Source organism: Eumetopias jubatus, unplaced genomic scaffold (genome assembly GCF_037043125.1).
Source record: "Eumetopias jubatus isolate StellerSeaLion01/CBP00866 unplaced genomic scaffold, mEumJub1_p1.0 scaffold_3, whole genome shotgun sequence".
NCBI classification, from domain to species: domain Eukaryota; kingdom Metazoa; phylum Chordata; class Mammalia; order Carnivora; family Otariidae; genus Eumetopias; species Eumetopias jubatus.
The window spans coordinates 125,116,687-125,140,853 of record NW_028274809.1 but is presented as its reverse complement, the minus strand read 5'-3'; the positions used below and the strand labels follow the sequence as shown (position 1 = coordinate 125,140,853).

The 24,167-nt window shown below is 42.5% G+C and overlaps 1 protein-coding gene across 3 annotated transcripts in view; it reads right to left on the bottom strand.

The window, feature by feature from the left end:
• The window catches only part of FRY (FRY microtubule binding protein), a 348,142-nt gene that overhangs the window by 26,292 nt on the left and 297,683 nt on the right, over positions 1 to 24,167 (bottom strand). For all 3 annotated transcript variants that reach the window (XM_028104226.2, XM_088021790.1, XM_028104219.2), the window contains exons 48-56: positions 23,127 to 23,306; positions 21,232 to 21,393; positions 18,637 to 18,711; positions 16,273 to 16,443; positions 10,285 to 10,485; positions 9,573 to 9,734; positions 6,715 to 6,881; positions 5,083 to 5,272; positions 12 to 161 (exon numbers count right to left, since the gene is read on the bottom strand). In XM_028104226.2, the coding sequence (XP_027960027.2) occupies positions 12 to 161; positions 5,083 to 5,272; positions 6,715 to 6,881; positions 9,573 to 9,734; positions 10,285 to 10,485; positions 16,273 to 16,443; positions 18,637 to 18,711; positions 21,232 to 21,393; positions 23,127 to 23,306 (1,458 nt within the window). The remainder of the gene's footprint in view (positions 1 to 11; positions 162 to 5,082; positions 5,273 to 6,714; positions 6,882 to 9,572; positions 9,735 to 10,284; positions 10,486 to 16,272; positions 16,444 to 18,636; positions 18,712 to 21,231; positions 21,394 to 23,126; positions 23,307 to 24,167) is intronic.

Genomic DNA, 24,167 nt, shown 5'->3' with positions numbered 1-24,167 from the left:
GGGGTACTCACAGTCTCAGCATCCACGAAGAGTGTAGGGCATTCAGAGCAGGAGGTGAGCATCTGAGAAGAGCTGACAAACTTGGACCCGATTCCCCGGAGATTGTCTCCAAGGTAACTGGCCGCATCACAGGTTAGGAAGCAGAATCTTTTCTGAATATTCTGCAAGGTAAAATAATTACCATTTGTAAAGGGCAAGTTTTAACTTATGCACTAGAAAAACCTATTTTTTAATCTTTATAAAAATATCAAATGAGTGCAGGTCCTTAGGTAGAGGTGGGGGGGGGAGATAGGGAGTAGAGTGCATGTTGGTCTTAGGTAAATAATCACCCAGTGTGGACCAAATTTCTTCCTAAAGTGTCATTTCCCAGAGCGTGGATGCTCTTAAAATCTTTTAAATAAATGGTGCTTTTCTTTTTGCTGGTGGTTAGTGCTGGTCAGCAACTTGAGTCCTCCTCACTTGTTTGTCAGATCAGTGAGAAATTACTCAGATTACGTAAATGTGCTCGAGTTAGAAAAGGTCATGAGATGTAATGCTTTTCTGTTCCCCAAGATCACAGCTTCCTGAGAAAGAGCATCAAAATAGTGCCATTTGAGCCTCTGAAAAGTGGAAGTAAATGCTATGTGGGTCTGGAATAATAACTCCCTCTGAAAGCGCGTCTGCTCTGGTGTCTCTAAGTCTGTCCCATAGTGGTGCTTATGTAGACTCATTAATCCTCACAACCGGGGAAAGAAGTCAAGGTTCAGACCTGACTTGCCTAATGTCATGCAGCTTGTAAGTCACAGAGGAATGATGAGCCTGACTCCAGAGTTCATACTCCTTCCACAAATCGACAAAGCTTCCTAAGAGCTAGTTTCTCCTATACTGCCTGAGGACAAAACCGGAATTAGGAAGAATCTGAGTCATGGTGCCTGTGTCAGTGCCAAAATGGGAACATGTTCTAGCCCTTAAGCTTCCAACACACAGTATCTTTAACAAAAGGAACACAATATTTAACCAAAAAATAATTCCAGTCCTAGGCACTGGCTTTCCTCAAAGAGATGTCATACCTTTTGAGTTGTGGAATCGAATCCAGGAGAAATCCTCTCTGCCCTATTGGGAGGAAAGTAGATGTCCCCCAACAACAGCAGGCTGATTCTTTATGCTTTATATTAGAGAAATGCCAATCATGTTGCATATTAATGATTTTTTACTTCATATACATGAGAATTTTGGCATAATGCAGAGCATACATATGTCTTTATGGGGCTAAGTTAGTTTTATGTACAGTTAGAAAAAAATTAAAAAAAAAACGACTGAATGTTAGAGCAGAAAGAACGAGAAATGCCATGTCTAGCATCATACACCTAGTTGAGTGGCAGAGCCGGGAGTAGCATTCAGGTCCCCAAAGAGTTTGGGGTTCTTTCCATTTGACCTAAGGATAAGGTGAGGTCTGGGAAGCTATCTGTCAGGGAACTTGAGAGCCTCTTATATAAAGGCAGGTGATATTGAGGGGATATACACTCATTTTGTCCTCACCTGACTTCCGTATAAACACATCACATCATTTGGAGGCACTGTGTGATACCATGACAACATCCTAACCCAGGAGCAGCAGGAAGGACATATGATGGCTGAGACACTTGGAAAGATGGTCACGCTGGACCATTGGAAATCAATTCCTCATTTTTAAAACCAAATTATTTTGGCAATTACCTCCTCTCTACCCCTCCCAAATCCAACTAAATACAGGGAAATGTGGCCTTCAAACTCACAGGAAAATGTAGGAGAACAGTAAACAGACATGGGGGGGACATGACAACAGCTTAATAGACTGCATGCCTGGAATGTATTTCATTTCCAGCATATTGTATTAATACCTATTTTGTGACTCATATGGCTCTCAATCACATAGCATTTGATAACAGTTGAGAAAGTTCTTAAGGCTCAATGTAATATGTTTTCTTAAGATTCTATTTATTTGAAAGAGAGCGAGTGAGAGAGCACAATGGGGGAGGAGTAGAGGGAGAGAGAGAAGCAGACTCCCCGCTGAGCAGGGAGACCGATGACAGCGCTATCCCACAACCCTGAGATCATGACCTGAGCTAAAGTCAGACACTTAACTGACTGAGCCACCCAGGTGCCCCAAGGCTAAATGTAATATTAAAAACTGAAATAAGAGGTACACATTTGTATGATTATTATTGCAGATAAGCTACATAGGGATTAATCTAATACATGAATGGAAAAATAAAGTTCAAACCCAAAAGTGCCCCCTACCCGAGGGCCCAGCCTCACCTCCGAGCTCATGGGACAACCTGCTGGTCTACTGTCATCAAGTCACATGTCCGTTTAAGAATTCCACTACAAAAGATTCCCATTCATTCATCCTATGTTCACTGAGCACCTACTGTGTGTTAGCAACCATGCTAGCCATAAGACACCATTACTTGCCCTCTTGGGGGGAAAACAGATAATAACTAATTCTCATAGAATGTGACAAGCATGACACATGGAACCACAATGTGCTTGGGATCCCAGGTGACAGAATGGGAGAAAGAAGGGAAGTCTTCATTTGCTGCAGTGAGCTCCAGTGAGGGGTTTGTGTGTCGCTGGGAGTACAGCTGAGGGCCCAGGGGACACGGGCATGCCGGGCAGAGGGAAAAGTACTGCTCAGGATGTGAAAATTGAGCACAGTCTAGTGACCATAATAAGAAAAAAAATACTACAACAGCCAAACTTAAATTATTAACCATTGGCCATTATTTTAAAAGAGACTTCAGAATGATATTAAAAATAAATTCCTTTGTTCCTAAGTCCTTAACAAGTAAATTTGCCTCAAATGGTAACTTCCTCATGGTTTGTTTTAACATTTCAGTCTGGCTCAGTGTTAAGAGTGTTTCTGGAGTTCTTATCTCTCAGCAAACAATTGTTTTTCTCTCTTAAGCTTAACAGCCCCTCCAGCCTCCAGTTAATCTCAGATACAACTTTAGTTTGTCCAGTAGACTTTCTCAAAGATGTCCCTGAGAGGAGACTGAAAACTTGGCAGAGAGCAGCACAATAACACTGAAACTGTAGCTGTTAGTACTACTGGTATATAATTCTCCAAAAAAATGGGTGAGAGAGCTATAGCAGGGGGCGTGGCAGGCAGAGGCAGAGGGAGAAGGAGACTCCCTGCCGAGCAGGGAGCCTGATGCAGGACTAGATCCCGGGACCCCGGGATCATGACCTGCGCCGAGGGCAGACACCCAACTGACTGAGCCACCCAGGTGCCCCCAGACTTTACTTTTTATAGTAACTAAATTGCGGCTTCCTGGGTTGGAAATTTTTTAAGGCAGATGATCCCACTTTTAGTAGAATTCCTGATTATCCTGCCTTTCCCTTCTGCCATGGCTCTTCTTAAGGTAATCGATGAGTGGGCCCATCCCTCAGGCCAACCAGATTATGGTCCCCCTTTCATGATATACTCAACAGAACTCAACCTATAAAACAGTGTAGAGGGGTTCCACTCTTGTCTGTCCATTCACTCGCCCATCACTCACATCTACTGGAGGCTGGAACTCATTGTCCCTTTCCATGTTTCCCCTGTATTATTAGTGGCAATTCTGTTTTGTGGGTTATCAAATACAGGTTTAGAAAAAAATGCTGAAAGAAAGGCATCTTCATTATAGGAAATTAGGAACTTGAAAGAAAGTAAAAAGAAGGGGGAAAAAAGACACCCATAATCTCATCACCCTGAATAAACTACAGTGAACTGCTAGTATATGATCTTCACTATTTTCTGAATATTAAAAAAAAAAGTACTGTACACACTGGTTTTTTAAAACTAGTTTTCTCTTAAACTCTATGGTAACTATGTTTCCATGTCAGTCGATCTTCACCTATAACCTCATCTTCCTGGCTGAGCATTATTCCCAGCCCTGCTACTTTCTTAGGATCGCCTTCAAATAAAGCACACAGAGCCAGTTAACTCCAGTGCTGACAGAAGACCTTCGGGGTTTCTTCATAAAAAGCCGTGTTTCTCTTCTTTTGCTGCCTCCCACCCTCCACCAATCACTTGATGAAATTTGGAGTAAAAGTTCAGAACAGGATACATAAAGGAACTGACAGGGATCTGCACACCAACAGACAGGCAGGCATCAAAATAAACCTTCAAGCACCCCCCAGAAATCGAGTTCCCTCCATCTCTTTGGTTCAGCCATTGTAAGTGTGTTTGGGGATAACAAGTGAAATCTGAAGGTGTCCTCGCAGAGACTGCTACATTGAGCCGTGGGCAAGATGCCACGGGTGCCTGGCTGAGGGACTGAGAGCCAGCCTGCCCTCTGCTGGCCACACTCGGTACTGCACCGGTCTGGAGGAAGGGGCCTCTTTGTAATTTGCGCACACCCTGTTCAGACTAAGCAAAGTATGACCATTCATGTGTTCAGAAGCATCTACGTACGACACGTTTAAGGAACTCATGCGGGGGAAAAGAGAGAAAAGACAACGAAAGGCTAAACACGAATAATGAAGAAAAAGGAGAGACAGAGGAAGTGTCTTAAGAGAAACGACGGGATGCAGGATAGGCTTGGCAGAAGGTACCACTCGATGGTTCTGGTGTCACGGTTGCCTGGGACGGATGACATCCACAAAAGCCAGAACGACAAAAGCGAACAGCACAGGGTGACTGGGTGGCTCAGTTGGTTAAGCGACTGCCTTCGGCTCAGGTCGTGATCCCGGAGTCCCCGGATCGAGTCCCACGTCGGGCTCCCTGCTGAGCAGGGAGTCTGCTTCCCCCTCTGACCCTACCCCCTCTTGGGCTCTCTCTCTCACTCTCTCTCTCTCAAATAAATAAGTAAAATCTTAAAAAAGGAAAAAAAAGCGAACAGCACGTGGACTGCATCCTCGCGGCGGGGGGTGGGGGGGGCAAGGCCTTTGCAATACCAGTTTGGGAAGGTTGTGCAGATTACGGTTAAACAGAAGAAAGGCTGGGGTCAGAGGCAACTGAGGGGTACCCGGAGCAGAAAAGAGTACAAACCCCGAACGAAACCACCACGCCTCCCACCACCGGAAGCTAGCTGGCCCTGCTACGAGACGCAGTCCTCCAGGCGCTGGGCCCCGTACCTTAAACAAGGAGGAGAACACATGAAATGTATACACCGCACAGGAGCCGTCCGAGTCGCACATGAGCTGGTTGATGTGGCTGCGCCAGGCTTCCTCTGCGTCGTCACAGGCCGCCGGCTGGAATGCAGCAAGGATGGCCGAGAAGAAGGGCGAGGGCGGGGGAGAGACGCCCCTGTCACCTTCTCCAAAGCTGGGAAAGAGGAAGACAACCCTGTCAACAAGTGCCGTCTTCGTCCTCCCCCCGGGGTCGCCTCCCTCTGGCCCTGCCGGCTGTCCCGGCGAGGTTGCGTCGGGGACTCAGCTCTCCCTCCCCGATCTTCGGAATTCTCCTCTGAATCTAGGAAAGAGAATTTTCACCTCCAGAATTTCTGGGATTCCTCCCCTTCTGACTTCCTTTATAGTGAGTCGGGACCCGCCCCCAGAGCCTCCAGCACCGAGTGCTCTTGCTTTCCCAGCCGCCGTTCCCCAGAGAAACATTACTTTTGGCACTTTCGCGCCTTTTCAGCTTTCATTGGGAACCATTAGAACACAGATTTGGAATCTGATTTTCAGATTCCACATGTACTTTGTGGGAGACAGTATTAATGGCTGCACATGCATGAATGCCCAGGAGCAGGGGGTGGAGGGAGAAAAGGCAATGTAAGGACAGAGAGGCGGGGTGAGAGGCGCAGAGCCCCACGGAGGAAGGGAAGATAACGACCACAGGCGAAAGGTCAGGTTCTTCTGTAGGAATTGTCACCTTCAGCTTTTCCTTCCAAGGACAGACACTGCTCACCATAACAGAAGGTCTTTGGCCATTATCAAAAGCTCCATAGTTCTTGTCCACATTCAGAAGAGAGATTTTAGGATTTTTTCTTCTCTAGAAGTAAATCTCTAGCCTTATCACTTGTGATTTTTTTCTAGACACTGCGTTAGTGCGTGTGTGTGTGTTTTTGTGTGTGTGTGTTTTTGTGTGTGTGTTTTTTTTTTTAAGCAGGCTCCATGCCCAGTGTGGAGCCCAACGTGGGGCTTGAACTCACAACCCTGAGATCAAGGCCTGAGCTGAGATCAAGAGTCAGCCGCTCAACTGACTGAGCCACCCTGGCGCCCCTGCATTAGTGTTTTTTATCTATTCCTCTCTATTTCTGTCTACTCGCGTTCTCTGACTAGATCTCACTAGTCTCAGAAATATCAGCCACCAGGCTGAAAGCCACCCACTTAAAAAAAGAGTAGGTATTTAACTTATAAAGAGCCTCTTGTTCTTGTCTTTTAACTCGAAGTGGAAAGAACTCCTCGTTTCCAAGGTTTGCCAGTCTTGCTTATCTTCAAAGCTTGCAAGGCTTGGACCATGTCCCCAGGCCCCTCTTTGGCTTTTGAGTTACTCTATGGCTTTATGTTGCTCGGTGTTACTCTGTGTTACTCTATGGCTTTTAGGAGTCACTACGTGAATACCCCTTTCAGTTCCGCACCAGGCCCTGCACCCAGGCTGGAGGACTCTGACCAGCTGAGAGCCTTCGGAGTCAGAAGTCGATTCGGACTCCTCATTAGGAAGTCCCGGCAGTGCCCGTGTGACCTTTCACCTGAGATACAGTGAATGTGATACAATGTGCCAGGTACGCTGTCACCACTCATTTCCACCAAGGGCTGCTTTACCTAGCGAGAGTAAACTGGTCCAGTCCTCTATTGCCTTTTTCTTCTGCCTCAGTCATATCCAGGCTGAAGCTACCACTGCATTCGAAGGTTGCGGGGAGTTCATTGACAGAACTGGACAGGTCGTCCTCATGCACGGCTGTGTCCTCCTCCTCCTGGACGGCTTCAGCCTGGAAGAAGAAAGAGAGGAAAGAATCCCCCCACTTTGTAAGAATATATTTGGGAAAATCTATTCAACTAAAGGGAAAATAAAAGAGACCAATCCCGAGAGTAATAGAAATCAGGGGCATTGATTTTCTGGCTACAAAACAGTCCCTTTCTGTAACTGGACTCGGGAATTCTCGGAAGCACTGTTCATTCTTTACCTTCTTTTCAGTCTTGCCTATAGTGGTTTCCAAAGAGGCTCTTAGTAGATTGCCATATTTGATCCATGATTACGGGAGTATAAATGCTAAACTTAGAAAAGACCACAGAGACCCCTTGGTCTAGCCCTCACATTTTATAGGAAACTCATGTGTGGGAAAGGGACTTGCCTGGCACCAAGTAGATAAATCGGGGCCTTTGGATTTAGAGCTCTTTCCACTGTACAAAACTTGCCTTCTAAAGCGAGCCTATCCAGAGGGAATGCTCTGACACAGGACTCCTTTACCTATGGAAACTGGAATTTAGAATCATCAGTGGCTGGTATACTAAATGCTCAAGATAAACCTGCAGGGTGCATGAGTGGTCCATGGTTGTTCACTGAGCCAGCCATGTTGATAGGCCTTTCCATACTGGAAATCCTCTAAGACCCATTTACATACATGCTTTGCTCTTGGAACCCGCCCCCCCCGCCACCCCGGAAGATAATGGATAGGAGAGGCTGCTCTCACATTGTTGTAGAGGGAGCAGCAAAATGCAAGGGCTCTCGGTCAAGGCAGAGCTGGGATCAGTGAGGTGCAGGAGAGAGACACAGCAAGAGCAATGGAAAAAGAGGCTGGGTTTGAACGGGGGCCAGGGGGACTCAGCTGGAGAACTGACTGTTCTTTATGAGAGGAAGGAAGGCAACTGGGTTACAGACCAGAAGAGGAGAGGAAGACATCACACGCACATGTTTCAGTGAGTCATTTTCTTAAAACAAAACCAAAGCCATGCAAAAAGGAAATCTATATGAATTTGAGCATTATCACGGGTTGCCGGCTGGCCACCCAGTTGGTATTTTGAATCTAAGATTAATAGAGAAATTAAGAGGAGTGTTTAAAGATATGTTAGGGAAACAAGATAGCTCATGTCTTTGAAGGAATTGCTCATAAATACTGAGTTTCAGAGGCTTATCCATATCTGCTTTTTCCGGCTTTTTAAAACTACAGTGGTGCCAACAAGACTGGCTGCTGGTGACTGGTCTGGGTCATTAGTGTACATAAACCTAATCTATTAGGGGAGGGCTGGGTTCTCACAAAAATGTCCTTTATTTTCCCTTTCTAACATCATGGCTGTATCGCACATTGCAGAAACCCAGCTCAGGTGGAAAACAGAGAGAGCCTTTCAGAAATCAGACTTAGCTTTTCCTTGATTGAATTAGATGATTCCTGCCTGAGTTCCTAAGTATATTACCACTCAGGTAGTGCTTTCTATGAGAAATCTATGTAACTTGGCAATCAAAACAGAAAAATTGAGAGAATGTCTATGGTAAGACTGAGAAATAGCAAATGCTAATAACTTCACATTTATTTTGTGATGTCCTTCCCATGATATTTAATTTCTTAATCTTAGGATTCTGGCATTTTGATCTCAGACAAGTTTCCTTTCTTTCTGCACCTTTTTTGGCCATAAAAGGGACTCTGCTGACTCTGAGAATCCAGACTGTAGTCCTTTCGCACTGAGGCTCTCTTAGAAATAATTCTTTAAGCTTCAACATTTTTAAGTGATTGCGATTTGGTTGGCTGTCCTTGGTTTAAAGTACCTGGACCTCAGATCTGTTTTAAGTGCGCTGTAAAAAGAGTACACAACAGCCAGTATTATATTTTTTTCCATTAGAAGTATCAGAAAGAATATACTTTTATACAATTTAAAAATTACTTTATAACCTTCTCTTTCAAACTTATACTACCATAGCAAACTCAGGATAAAGGACACCTACTACCAACAGCTATTTTGGTATTTGTAACATAGAAAATAAAATTCTATATTAAGGGCCACATATGTGGGCACTTATGTGAACACAGTGTGGAAGTGGATAGTTTTAGGATTAGAATTAAAAATTAACAAAAAACGAAATATACATTGCTAGCTTTTTAAAGCCCTGACTTTTTAAATAAGAAAATTGTATCCGTTACTTACTTTTCTCCTCTGTCTGGCTAGGACAGTTTTGTTTAAATTTGGCATAATATTGTGATTAACACTGAAAATTCCAGTAGTATGCCAAAAGGCCAGAATGGAGTCAATGTACAAATTGTATAACTGGTTCCTACATAGGAAAAAATTTCCCCAAGTACATGCAGACACCCACACCTCACTTAGCATATTGTTTTATAAAAGTCATGACAAAGAACAGCAGTTCCCAAGTCACAGCAATCTCAGACATACACCGATTTGTTTTGCCGTTAATCAGCAGTGTTCCTGCTATATGGAAAATGCAAAATGTCTCATTTGAATGAGACCTCAAAGCAAATCTCTTTGAACCACCAAGAAGATGGCTGCTCATTTGTGAGGGTAAAACAACTTCAAAACATAGGCTCAGGTGCACAAATTCAGTTATTTTAAAAAAGTCAGAAAGGAAAAAAATACAGTCCCTCCACTTAGAGCCCCCTAAGATTTCTCAGAAAATTGGAAGTACTTTTTCTTTAAGAAAACTACAATCATAATTGCCAAAATCTCTTCACCTTGGAGCCCTCAGAAATCTGCAGATTATTCATATCGGACAAAGACGCATCAAAGCTAGCCATTCTGGTGTTAAAGGAATGAGGATCAGCAGGGGTCATGTCACAGGCTGTGGTGAGCGATTCCATGGGATTAGTCTCCTCAGAAGGGGAGCGAGTCATGATCTGTAGAGAAAGCAAAGCAAATAAAACCCAGTGTGGAGTTTCTTTAAAAGCTCAAATGATCCTTTACATAAGAGTACAAACCATTGCCCGAGCTTGTTTTTGGGTGACAGATATTATTTAACGTGCATATTTCACTATTGGAACTTAAACCCAGCAGCTGGTGTAGGGCATTAGGGCACAGAACTCTAAAACACGAACACTCATACTTGCAGATAACCACATCCAAATGTCCGTTATATTTCCTAAAACTTCAGATGTCTCAGGCATTTTTTAAAAGATTCCAGCCTCATAAAAGTTATTTGAGGAACAATCCAGGCCTTAATGGATCTGATGGTGTTCAAGGCTTCTAACAAATACCCGAGTGTTTGTGTCTGGTTGCAACCTATAGACAAGAGGCTTGTTACCATCAGTTAGACACTACCTGATTTTTTCAGATGTTAGTTTAGCAGCTGTGCGAAGTTTCTTTAGCGGCAACTGGAAACCACGCTCCTGCTTCGATTACAAAAATAAAACCTCCCGTTTCCCATGGTGGGAAGGTGGTCCCACTTACTAGGTCGGAGTGCTCCAGGATCTGGCTGGTTGTGAGGTCCTCCTCTTCGGAGGATTCATCGGAGTCCTCGTGGTTCATTTTATTTAGGCTGGGAGACCTTCCCGAAAGTTGGCGCTCCTCCAGAAGCTGCATATCACACTTGTCCAAACTGTCCAGAGAACGCCTGCGCACTCCCCAGTTGAAATTGTCCATACTCTCACCCTGAAATCACACCATCAGCGGGTTTTTATGCCAGAATCTTCCTGCACTCACACCTTCACACATTTAATTAGTCATAGCTTAGAAATAAATGCTTTCATTATGAATTTCCAAGCTCTCATCTACTTTGGTACCAGACATTTTGTTTACGTGATGTGAAAGGTAGTAAAGCATAATATTTTCACCTAAGTGCATATTGAATCATAGGTAGAAGTGATTACACATTTCTCTTGGGCCTGGTGGGTAACACCATGTTTTCTTAAAAGGTAACTTTGGTCAACTCTGTAATGATCTAGGTTTCCAAAAATCTGTAAGAAAGAGACCATTTCTATTAAAACAACCTCCAAAGAGGTGAGGCCCCTCCCCGGCCCATTTAGTACTCTTTTCTTCGGAAGGAGAAAAAGTAGGAGCTATGCTGTAGCACATTCCACATCCTTCCGGTATTAAGTAGAAGAGTATTAGGTAAACATTCCAGCCTGTTCCTGCTACAGCGGTTTTTGCAGATCAAATGCAGAGTTAAAAGAATATCTGAGAGCAGCTGGGCGAAGTCTGATGGATCATGCACTATGCACAGGCCAGAGCAGCACAGCTTAACTTTTGCTTTAGGCTCATCTTTAAATAATTGTCCTAACATAGAAAACAGTTGCTTTCCTGGACCTGAAATGGTTGACTTGGTACCAAGCACTAATGCTGACTTGTACCTTTTCATTTCTGAGACCTGTGCTGAGTGACAATGCAGGTGTTAAAGCTTCTCATTGTATCCCAGACTTTCTCTACCGACCATCTGATGTTAAGTAAGTGTATTTGTCCGACAAGAAAATCTTTCTTAGAAAGTAATTTGGGTTTTATTTCTATCCTCTCTGTTAAAACAGGAATAAAGGAAGAGAAATAGCCCCTTGATGAGCAAGTTTTAACCTATATAGATAGGTAATCTGAACAAAATCTAGCCCAGAATCCTTTCATTTAGAAGTCATTTGAAACACTGTCTGATGGTTCGCTGAAATAAAATAACTTTCTGGTGAGAGCTCAGTGAGTAGCATAATCATATAATATGAGAGATGTAAAATCACTGTTAAAATTATGAGCTTTAAATTTACTAATCTTCCTTTGGTTTAAGGATCTATTTCTTCTGGATCCTAATGAAGCAAAACTTGCCATTCTCATAGATCTCTCATATAACAGATGCTTTAACTTTTCTGAAGTCTTTTCTGGCTATTCATGGCAAAAGGCAATAGGTAAGAATCCTAAACACATTCTGGATCTGATACGAAAATTATCATCATGATTTATCCCCATGTATGATGTTCACGATTGTTCTTAGAACTGTTTGATTATAAAGAGTAGTATCTGCACTTTTATCTGTATCTGCTATGATAAATTGTCACCAAATAATTTTTTTCCTAGTGGAAAAGGTTAACTGTTTTGCTGGGATTTTAAATTAGCTATTTCAGTGAAAAACTGAAAGAAAAATGTGGAAAAGGCAAGAGTTCTGGAAAGAAAAAGAAAATGCAATGTGTGAAGAAGTTAAAAAGATGAAAAGAATAAGAATACAGAGAAAAAGAAGAACATGCAAACTACTGGGAGAAATATACAAATATGAATATAAAACCTAATTCCTAAAGTTGATTCTCTTGTACCAAATCAGTGAATGGGTTGGATGAACTATCTTAGGCAACAGTTCTGGAAGTCTCGCATGCTGAACCTGAGAAGAACCATGAGAGAAATACAGACGTCTAGGGTGAGGGAATGCTACACTGGGCATGGATCGCTGTTCCTAGTGATATGACTGCACCACTGGTGAAGCCCTGAATGAACCAGGCATGAGAACTAGGGGTAAGGGAAGGCTGTTCTTGCAGGAAGAATATCTGGATGTCTTTCTAGAGCATGCAGTAGCTCCACTAGAGGCGAAGGTGTTGAAACTGTTTCCCTGGTAGTGGCTGAAGAAGCGAGATGCAGTAGTGCATCTCTAGTATGGGTATCTATAGTCTAGCTCAAGTTCAAGTGTGTGGTTATTAAAAGTCAACCTACGTGGTCAAAAGTCAAAACAGTGTTTTACTGATTATGTCAGATTTTCTACGTGTGAGAAATTTAGGAGATGGCTAATTATTCAAGACAATCTGCATCTGTCAGTTATCAAACTTAAATAACTACTCAGGATTTATACTGAGATGAGAAAGCATTTGTGACTGAACATTCTAGAAATGTCAGAAATAATATTTTTTGAAATAATTTTTTTTCCATACTAGAACTCTATCAAGTAAGGATTATTGTTGAAAGAATGTAGGTGCAGTGTGGTCAAAATATATTTCCTCAAATATACACCTTCTCAGAGTTGTCTGACACGACACAGACATAGTAAGGTGCTCATAGGTCAGTTTGCCCCCTGATGGTCCTGGCTTATGCCTGTTGTCTACGTGCAGTTATTATTAGCACGCCCTTTGACTTGAGAAATGGTTCTCATTTGGATGAAACTTTATATAGTTGCCATACAGAGATAGCTCCTAATGCTGGAAAGGATCTGATTGGAAGTGTTGGTGGTATATTGTTAGATGTGGCTTGTTGGCTTCACTTTTAATAAGAGGATTTAACAACAGAACCAATCCAGCTGGACGGCTGCCTTCTCAGAAATAGTAAGATTTCCATAGATCATATTTAAAACCTCACTTTCGCTCAAGAGATAGACTTATGCGACTTCTAGACCAGGCATACCAAGATTTTAAAACTATCTTGTATTTATAGTTTAGAAAATATTTCCATACTGGAGCAACAAAGAAAAATCCACCTTGCACCACACACACACCTCAGTGTAAATATGCACGCAAATAGGCATATATATGCTAGAAGGGAGGAAAAAAGCAATTATGTTGTTATAAGTCTGCAATGATGCAAAACATCTACTTAGCATATCTGAATTAAAGATAGCATCATCTTACCTGAAGTTCCTGGGTAGCAGATTGAATGGACAGAAAAACAAATAAGAGGTCTATTTAAAACAATTATATTGAAGACACTCAAGTGCATTCATCTTAGTTTTAACACAACAGCAATACACAGGGCCAACAATACAGCCTTCAGTAGATGCGACTTTAAAAAAAATGGTGAAGATATACAAACCCCCAAAGAGAGAAATCAGTATCAAACACCAGGAAGTTCAAACCCTTTTGGGGGTGGATGGTGTAGCTGGGGTAACGAATCATAAAAACAATTTCTGAAATAGCTTGCCACTTCAGGGACCGGCAGCTTCTGCTCCTTAACACTTTTTTGGGGGGGGGGGAGGGAGGATGCTTAAATTTTTATTTGTGAGAAAATTGTTCAACTTCGTGAGAAAACGAATGAGGGTCATCCGCTGGGGGAAAAAGAAAAGGTGGCATCACCTGATCCATCTCACAAGACTAAAGTGTTTGTGGTCGTGGTGTGTTCACTGCTGATGTGCAATTAATAGCAAGGACATGGCACCTTTTAACGATCCTTAAAAGTTCTAAGGCAAACTGTTACAGATAGGAGGCAATAAATTCGGAATTCGGAGACTACTTAATGAAAAGGAAGAGACATTAAAAAAAAAACCCAAAAAACATCTTGTCTTTCTTTTTTGATAATTGTGTTTTGCTCTAGACGCCAGATGAGCTTGGCTTTCTCAGATGAGAATATGCTGAAATTATTCACCAATGACAGTACAAAGGACTGCCTACTGCATGCCTGACACTCGGCAGAGGTTATCTTACTCCCGGCATCAACTTGATAAGCAGATATTATCAAACCCATTTAACAGATGAGGAAGTCAAGAGAAGCTTAAAATTCGCGTTTTAGGGCATAAAGCTCCGTCAGTGGCAGAGCTGAAATTCCAAGTTGGACCTGCCTGACTAAAGCTCGGGCATTTTTACTCTAGCACTCGGTAAACTTGCTAGAATCCCGTATTATAATCTTATTGAGAAGTAGCAGAACATTCTCAGAGAGTTTATTTTATTTGGGTGGAACAGATACTCTCACACTCTGAAGTTTCTTACAAAATCTTAATCGAATAAGATAAAATGATCACTATGCTTTTGAAGTTCTTGTCTGCTAGGATAATAGAACACTAGAAGGGAGAGGAGTATTTATTATTTATTGTCCCTGAAAAACATCAGTATAATATTTATTTTCAAGTGAGAGGCACCTCCGATTTTCCTTCCTTTGTTCTGATAGAAATTAAATTTGTTAGTTTTTCTGAAATTGTGTCTGATTCCTCTACTTTACATCACTCCTGCAAGGTCATGTCCCATAACACATTTTTTTTTTCCTTTTGGCTGAGACTGGAAAATAATACTTCTCTTTCTTCATCAAGTTTTCCCTCATTTTAACTTCCAGAGTAAAGAGGGTGCCTAAGCTTGAATTCTAGCCTAAGAACAAGGATTAGGTCAGTGACCCAGATCAGGGAGCTAATCTTCTGACATTCCCTATAGCTCTGGCCTCAGAGACATTTTGAAAGTATTCTAAACGGTTGTATTTTGGTTTAGACTTTTTAAAACAATCCTCACTCCACTTAGTGATTGATTTCTCTATTACTCATTAAGGTTAACAGTCAGAAAACTCTGCAATCCTTGTTACAGGTTCTAGAATAATTCAAGGTGAAAAGCTGACACTTATTTTGAAGATGCTTTAAGGACTGGGTCTGCTCAACTTGGTTTCTAGAGAAAGAACAGGTAAAGAAAACATTCTGCATTCTGAGGACATAATTCTCCCCAGACATCCAGGCTAGGCCATGGCTCCTTGGCCTTACCTCGACATAAGACGATTGGCAATCATACATATCCTTTTAGGGAAGGTGAGCTGCTTAAGGAAGCACCATTTCTCACAAGTTTATAGGTAAGTCAGGAGGTGCCTACCCATCATGGTATCTGATAAACTTTGAAGAGGGGCCTCCATTTTAAATGTAAGACTGGCAGAAAGCCCTTTCTCTCTCTGGGAAAATCAGTGCATTTAGCTAAACGTAAACTCCAGTGTACTAAGGAACACTGTGAGCTGGTGTGGTACCAGGCATGTTTACATATGCCAGCCTCTCATCAGTCAATTTGGTTTTCCTCCATGAGGCAGAGACTACCCCCAGCTGGAAATGAGAGGGTCAGAATGATGCCCCTCCTTCCAATCCCGGTTTTCAAAACCATGATTCATAACAGAAAGCATCCTATTACCATAATTATCATTCAAATCCATGAATCTGCATTTGCCGGTTGAGACATGAATTCAACAGCTCCAGGTGTTGGGAACACAAGCTACCAACCTAGAGCAGAGCCCAGAGCTCTTACACGCCTTCTATCTTGTTTCAAGTTGTAATGATTTCATCAAACGGCACAAGGATGCTGGAGCCCTCAGGCTCCTGTCTCCTGTTGGAGCAGGCAAGCTTTGAAGTCATCAAGTAATTTCACTTTTAAAATAATTAGATGCTTAGCATGTTTTCCCCAGGCACCAGTGAACAGGCTCAGAACTTGAATGTTTTTGTGATTTTTTTTTTTTTTTTTAAAGTTCACCTTTGCACTGCACACACACAGTCTTTGTGTGGTCATTAAACGTCAGATCTTTGCCATTTAGAAATAACTTGGCAGCTCATGCTGTGGACTCAGACAGGAAGGGTGTGGTAACTTTTGCCAAAGTTAAGCTGCTGTAAGTTTGAATAAGTTGATTCAAAATAAGGTTTACAGCTTTCCAATTAAAGACTCTGTTATAAAACCTCATTATTTAGCGGGTAAAAAGAAACTGTTTTCATTAGTCAAGGAAAGGCTGAGTGGGTTATTTTTTACAGAGAATATACTGTACCTCTCCATCCTCCAGCTCCACATCTAGGAAATCGAAGTCCCTAAAGACTCTAAACTGCTGCTCGCTGTTTGTGTCATCCATGTTCTCCTGCTCTCGGGCGCCGTCCTCAGAAGACACCAAGCTCGTCTGGTGCTCAAGCAGATCCAAATCCCCACACGATGAAAAAATCACCTACGAATCACAAGAGTCCTCTCCTGAGAGACCGTTCTCCCGTCGGTTGTTTGTGCTACGAAAACTGTAATTGGCTCTTCATGGCCCTCTATTTCCAGTACACACCTAATTCCTTAAGTGGGTATTTTTAGAATGTTCTTTTATTATTTATGTTGGACAGGTGCCTTCAGATTAAACTCATTGCAAAGACACAAGTTCATGCAGGAGGAAAATGCTCAAGTCACATTGCTGCTTCCTAACGGATGAAGACTGGATCCCACCTGGTGTGTGTGTGTGTGTGTGTGTGTGTGTGTGTGTGTGTGACAACTGAGCATGTGTTCACAAACTAGGGCAGCCAAGAAATTTTCCATTGTTTCTAAACTGAGGTTAGAAATTGTATATAATGTTTTAAGGACTACTGATACCTGTAGAATAATCTGTGAGAGCAAAGTATTTAACCCTTTCAGAGATAAGCCAGAAACTGATAAAGAAACAGAAGCCAAAAACTACTACAGTCCTTGCTCATTTGAATTACAGACGAGTATCTGAGTAGCCAAGCTTGTAATTTATACCTAAATTCCTTTCCTGTTGATATAAACAGAACAAAACATTTTTTCCCCTATTAAGATCTTTCATATGTTAATATTTTAAAACTGTCTTTTGTGTTTAGGTTCTTTCCACCAGGACATTTACTAGAACTTTACAGAAATAAGAAACTGCAAATGAGGGACGCCTGGGTGGCTCAGTTGGTTAAGCGTCTGCCTTTGGCTCAGGTCACGATCCCAGGGTCTTGGGATCGATTCCCACATTGGGTTCCTTGCTCAGCAAGGAGCCTGCTTCTCCCTCTGCTTGCCACTTCCCCTGCTTGTGCGTGCTCTCTCTCTGACAAATAAATCTTAAAAAAAAAAAAACAAAACTGCAAATGAACCTAAATGTTTTGCTATCCAGCCTTTCCTGAACATAGATTGATATTAAATAAAGTGATCAATATGATTTTTAAAAAGATTTTATTTACTTATTTCTAGTGTGTGAGCAGGGGGAGGGGCAGAGGGAGAGGCAGGGAGAGAAACCTCAAGCAGACTCTGCAGTGAGTGTGTAGCCTGAAGCGGGGCTTGATCTCACGACCCTGAGATTATGACTTGAGCTGAAATCAAGAGTCGGACTCTTAATTGACTGAGCCACCGAGGCGCCCTGCAGAGGCAAAGTGCTCTTTCTCTCTCCCTCCGCCTGCCCCTGCCACTTTCCCCTCGTCCCCTCTGCCCTCGGTAATGTTACCAGAGCAGCAACAAATCCACTGATCAGTAACACTAAAAAGGTGACTTCAGTGGAAGCCGAGCTTAGCTGCTGGCTGGCTGGCTGGCTGGGGCGCATTTCCCAGATAAGAAAACACCAAACTGCGCTTGCGTGAGAATATATGAGCCTCCGACATTTCATCTGCTCATTAACTACCCTAGTAGATACATTTTGAGGTTTAAAAGACAGCTCCCCAGAGCAACTGTTTGCTAATTCTTACTTTATTTGGAAAATTATTTAGTTTGCTATTTACTTTTTTGTTGATAACAAAGATGCGGAGATATGGATGAAATAAAAATGCCCAGTGAAACCAGACCCTGAGATTTTTATTGCTTTGGCTACAGTAGACTCATAGACAACTTGAATTTTCAAAATTATATAAAAACTTCAGAAGCTAAATCCTAATACTGCGATTATTCATTTATTCCAAAACCCAATGGCATGTTGTTGTTGTTCTCTTTTAACTGTAACATCAGTGGACGCTTATAAGAGAAAAAAATCCCATAATGATGTATCATTATTTCCATCCCTATTGTGCATAAAATAATGACATCACAGGAAGAGGTGTGCATACAAGGAGTAAAATTGCACCCCAAAGGAATGTTTATTAAATATCGTGGTGCAGGAGAGATTCATAAATAAGGACGTCTGAGCATATTTATAAAAAAAAAAAATCCAAGAAATTTTAAACAATGAAAACAACTGAGTATTTATTTGCAGACAAACTGGAGGAAACAGCCGTTCATTGTTTCTGAACTAAGTGAGATTAAAAATCATAGTGTTGAGAGAAATGATCTACAGGTTTGATCTAGATGGTGGATATCATACCTGTAATTCATAGCAGACTTCTCTAAAGCTAAAAAAGATCAAAGGTAAAAAAGATATGGTGTCAACATACACGTGATACATGACAGAACTTACTGATGGATTTTTGCTTAATCCTACTTCTTGGCCACACAGAGAAAGGACGTGCACCAACTTCTCTTTTGTCCTCTTCTGGAAAAGAGACACAGAAACACATTTTAATCACGGGGTCCTGTGATCAAATCTGTTCCAATACTGTAAGCCACTAGCCACATTTGACTATGGCCCCCAAAATGTGGCCAGTAAGAATTGAGACATAAAATACACAAAGGAATGCAAAGTATCTCAATAATTGCAAAATAGTGGCTGCATATTGAAATAATAATACTTGAGATGTTTTAGGTTAAATAAAACATGTTATTAAAAATGACTTTACCTGTTTCTTTTTACTTTTTTTTTAAAAAAGGCGACTATTAGTTTAAAATGAGACACACATTATGTTTCTACTGGTCAGTGCTGTCTAAGTTTTCCCAACGGAGGGCGGGTGAAAATCAGCCCCTGGGTTCTTCAGCAGACACTCCTGACTCCCCTTGATAATCTTTTCTTGTCTTTCAGCATTAGCAAGGCTTTCCTTACACCTAAATTAAATCTATTATGTTCCAGCACAAATCTATTTTCCTCAAATGGGAGAATAACTTTACTTCCCACAGAATTAAAAAATTCAATTATCTGCAAGCCATATTAAATCTTTTTCAATTTATTCTTCCTAAAGTTAAACAGATTCAATTCCTTTCGCTTTTCTTCACAAGCCTTATTTTTAGGCACTTACGCATGGAAATCCTTCTATAAACTGTCACATTTTCCAATGACATAGATAAACTAGATCTCAGGATGATTGGTGAGTTGAGAATGAAAAGGAAGAGTAGCTGGGACCTAAAAAATGTTAATATACTTCAGACATGCTCTTAAAGCAATCTTCCTAACTCTGTAAAATGATTTTTCCCTTTTAATCTGATTTAAGTTAATGTGGAGACTGTTTGGAGGCCAATATCACTCATAGCTTTTCTTTCTTAATGGAATTTGGCTTCACTGCATTCTTCTTTCCAAAATTATAGAAGGGACGCTCAATACCGTGTCTTTTCAAGGTCAAAGACAGGAAGACCTTGATGTGGGCGGATGGCAAGAGATTTGCTAAAATATTTTCCTAAGTTTTAGTGGGCATTTTACAGTTGTGGGAAGGAATCAATGTAGAGGAACCTGGAACTGGGATGTATAGTTTTCTTCTCTTTTCCAGATCCCCAAGAAAGTATAGTAGGCTCTCTTGCTCAACAGCTCAATGAAACGTCATTGAGAAGCAGCTATGTGCCAGCAAGTGCGATGCTTTGCGCTCCACTCGCCTAACCTTGGTGAGCCCTGCGGTCCCCTGCTCAGTGCCCACCATTTGGCCTTCTTCCAACAATACAGTCCCTCTTTTTCTCTTGGGGACAGCTCCTCTCCCACTAAGTGGGGCTTTGCCTCCCTCACACATGTTACAAGAGTCCTTTCTCTAGAATCGCTATGGATGTTGGGGAGGGAATGCCTCTGTCCTGGAATCATCAGAGCCAAAGACCATGCAAATCTGGAGCTGCTGGAAGCTGTTGGTATTTCCTAAGACAAGAGTCTGCTTGAGAATGAAGTCGCCAGAGAGGGAAGGAGGGCCAACACTGGGAAGGGAAGGAGAGGACAGTGAGAAGGGGAGAGAGAGAGGTTAAGGATCCAGTTCCTTGGTTTTGTGTACTAGAATCCAGCTGGGTGGGAAACCAAGCTATGGGAGTTAATAAATTCCTTTTCTTCTTGAGGTAATTTTCCACTGGGCTTCTGTCAAGTTAGTTACCAAAGAGCCCTGAATAATGCAGAGGTTTCATTCGACAGCAAGTTTGATGACACTCACACTGTAAGGCAGTCGCCCAGGGAGCGAATGGACCTACAGAGAGATCCAGCAGCCTGCTCTGCTCCGTATGGCTCAGACTGTCCGTGGAGACCATGATTGGAGTGCACGCTCAGGGGACAGTGGTCAGAAGGGCCACCGGAAAACAAAGTATTTGCACATCTTAGACTAAGTACAGGCCTCCTTAATGTCCATTCATGGAGCAGCGGGTAGATCTGACCACTTCCTACCTTCTCTTTCCTCCCTGGTCCCTTAGCATCGTTGGCTAATCTCTTCCCTCCTCCCTCCCCTCTCCATCCGTGTAAGAATTTAGACAATTTTACCGGTCTACAAAGCACTGTGGCTTGAGGAAGCAACCAGAAAAGCAGATTCTGCATTCTTGTGCAGCCCTTTCATGTAGAACTTAGTTCTTGGGAGAACTTAGTTCTCCCAATTAAGGATGCATTATTTGGAGAAAAGAGAGCTCATGTGGGTGAGACGCCGAGGGGATGGGGCTTCTTTATCTATTTGAAGGATTGCCATGTAAAAGAGAGGTCACATTTCATTCGCTAAGTCTTAAGAGACCCAGGACCAATGGGTAGAAGCAGCAAACATCAGACTTCAACTCAATGTAAGGAGCTGTTCAAAGATAAAATAGGTTCCCTTGGAATGCCAGTCACTGAAGTGCTGACGCCTAGATGGGCAACGTCAGCATGGCGAGGGAGGAGCCCCTTATCATATGGGCAGTTGGGCTCGAAAGGTCCCTCTGAACTCCCTTCCAATCCTGGGAGCCTAGGAGTCTATACCTGAGAGTACTGGGGCCTTTTCCAGCTTACAGGAACAAGGACATTGGAGTTGGAGCCTGATGACGTAGATGACGTGCTCCTGGTGACGGCCACGGCCCTGGGCTTCCCATCCCGTCCAGAAGAGTTCTGCAGCTCATCGTATCGCCTCCCAATGATTGGCGTCTTGACAAAAACAAGGAAAACAAAAGTCCACATTCTCCCATCCGCTTAATAGTTCTGTGGAATACGGGATCACTCTCCCCAGCAGCAACCAAGCCCTGCTCATTTGATTAAACCTTAGAGAAGTTCAGAGTTACAAGTAGGCTCATTTTCCTGATGTTCAAAAACATATTCTAAATGGTTTTACATCTTCAACGTTTTCCCACCCTCTTTAGCTGCTGAAAACAAATACAACTCCTTGTTCTTAAACATACTCAGGAAAGCATTGATAAAGATGAGAAGCAAAACATTCAGGAAAGCAAACAGTTTTCAGATGTTTAAGCTGAAAAGAATTTCTTATTGTTGTAACAAGAGACCAAAGTTCCTTCCCTTCTTCCCAACCTTTAAGTATTCTCAATTAATTAAAAAATTCTTTAAATTGATTACATCTTTTCGATTATTTAAGTGAATGAATTCGGGGCCAGGTACTTGGGCAACACTTTAGAAATTTCACTTCTTGAGAGTTCATTTCTCATGCTGGTGTCTTGTGGCTGGGTAGACAGCACCATCCACACTTTAGCCCCGACGAGGCTGCAGAAACCCGTTTGTGGGCCTACCCTCAGAGGTGGCAGACACCGGCTGGAAAATCTCCATCTGGATCTCCAGCTCTTTATTCTGGAGCAGCTGGGTCCCTAGGGGTGTGCGGCCGACTGGCTGCTTGTTTTCTGTACCCCTTTTGAACAGAATAAACTTCACTCAAGGAATAAATGTAGCTCTCCCCCTTAGCCATGTAAAAAAAACGTTAAAAATTAAAAAAATAATTGATCGGATACCTTGAAATCATACACATACTAAATATAGTTGCAGGTATCACAAGGGCAGCAAGAGTACCTCAACCTGGGTACTGAAAGCACAGAAGGTCAATGAGACCATTGTCTGAAAAAACCCAAGCTGGCTTCAACCCACTTCATAGAGCCAGTAAGTTTCACATAATCAGATCCGGTTTATTCCTTCGGTGAATTTATTCATTCAGCAGTGTTGAAGAATATTTGTTAAGTACCTCTCTTGCACCAGACACTGTACCAGACCCTGGTAACAAAGTAGACAGAGTGTAGTTTCTGCTTTGGTGGGCTTATGGGGCCTGGGGTAAGCAAGACAGGAAAACAAAGTATTTGCACATCTTAGACTAAGTACAGGCCTCCCAAATGTCCATTCACGGAGCTGCAGGTAGACCTGACTACTTCCTACCCTCTCTTTTCTTCCTGACTACTTAGCTTGGTTTTACTGGTCCCTTCCCTCCTCCCTCCCCTCTCCCTTAAGGCAATTTTACTGGGTCTAGAAAGCAGTGTGGCTTGGGGAAGCAACTGTAAAGGCAGATTCTGTATTCCTGTAAATCTCAGTCATTTGCTGGTCTGGCTGGGAGTTCAGACAGCAAAGCTGTGGATGTGAAGATAGGATAGGACACCTGTCATACAAAGGTCATGGTTTAAAATGCTTAAGATCATTCCATTTTAAAGGTATCTTTTTTTAAAAATATCATTTTTTAAAAAAATAACTGAGGCTAGCTTCTATTTTTAGAAGCTGCCAATTGGGAGCCCCAAAGAATATGACACTTGATGTGTTCTTAAAAAACAGAACCAAATTTAGGCCTTAGGAAACTTAATTTGAAATAAGTGTAAAATAAATCTCTCTTTCCTCTCTTTCTGACCTTTGCCCACGTTTCTCCCTGCTGAAGTAGACAGAAGCAGAGAGCATACCTCTGAAATATCAAAGTGAAAGTCTAGGGTTTTTCCAGGTAATTCCTTAGAAGCACTGGTCCACACTCGATGTATTTCTATCTTTGAGAGGTCACTGTGCTGGTAGGAAGGCAAAACTAGGCTGGCAGATCGAGAAACTACCAGCTTCAGGATATTCAGAGCTTCTCTCCAGTGAACACTCTGAAGGGAATAAAACATTCGATGGTTAAAGACAATTTCATTAAAAAAAAACCAAACAAACGAATCTACTGCTAGCTACTGAAACTTCTTATGACCAGTCAGAATTCACGGACGGAAAACAGTGCAGCAAATTCCATCCTATGCAAAAGGCAAATGACATAAAAAACCAATTTATATGTAAGGGGAGATACATTTGGGAAACAAGCAAATACAAAAACTGCAAATTTTGTCCATATTCAAATAAACAGAAGTTTAACATTACAAGGTACCATTTTTGCCAACATGGTACCTCCTCCACACGAGCAAAAAAGTCCCCCAGTGCATTTAGGCTACCGACCACTCACTCTTCCGCAAAACTCTCCCCACCTCCAGCTTCTGGTCTTCCTTGGTTGTTTTCCTACCCCCCCAGCTCCCACCACCACCTTTGCTTCCTGGGCGCCTCTGGTCTTCCCACTTCCTATCTTCCTCATGACCTAACCCAGGACTCTGGGCGCCGTTCTTAATTCCTGTCTTTCCCTGCCTCCGGATAAACGGCTTCCCTCTCCATTCCTGCTGGCAGTGCATCGGCTGAATCCTCCCCAGCCTCTGCGTGGACTATTTCAATGGCCTCTTAACTGGCCTCCCTGCTTGCGGCCTCTACTGAAGTCCAGCATACCCTCCCTAACTATGGTGATCTTTCTAGAACTCTTCAGACCGAGAATCTTCCCTGCCTAAATTTCTTCAAGGGCTCCCTCTGGTGGGCAGGGTAGAGTCCACACTCTGAACTCAGCCCACAGGAGTACTCTCCCCCAGGCGGCCCCTGGAGTTCCTCACACCAGGCAAGCTCTCTTTGCCACTGTGTCTTCACTGAGGTTATTCCCG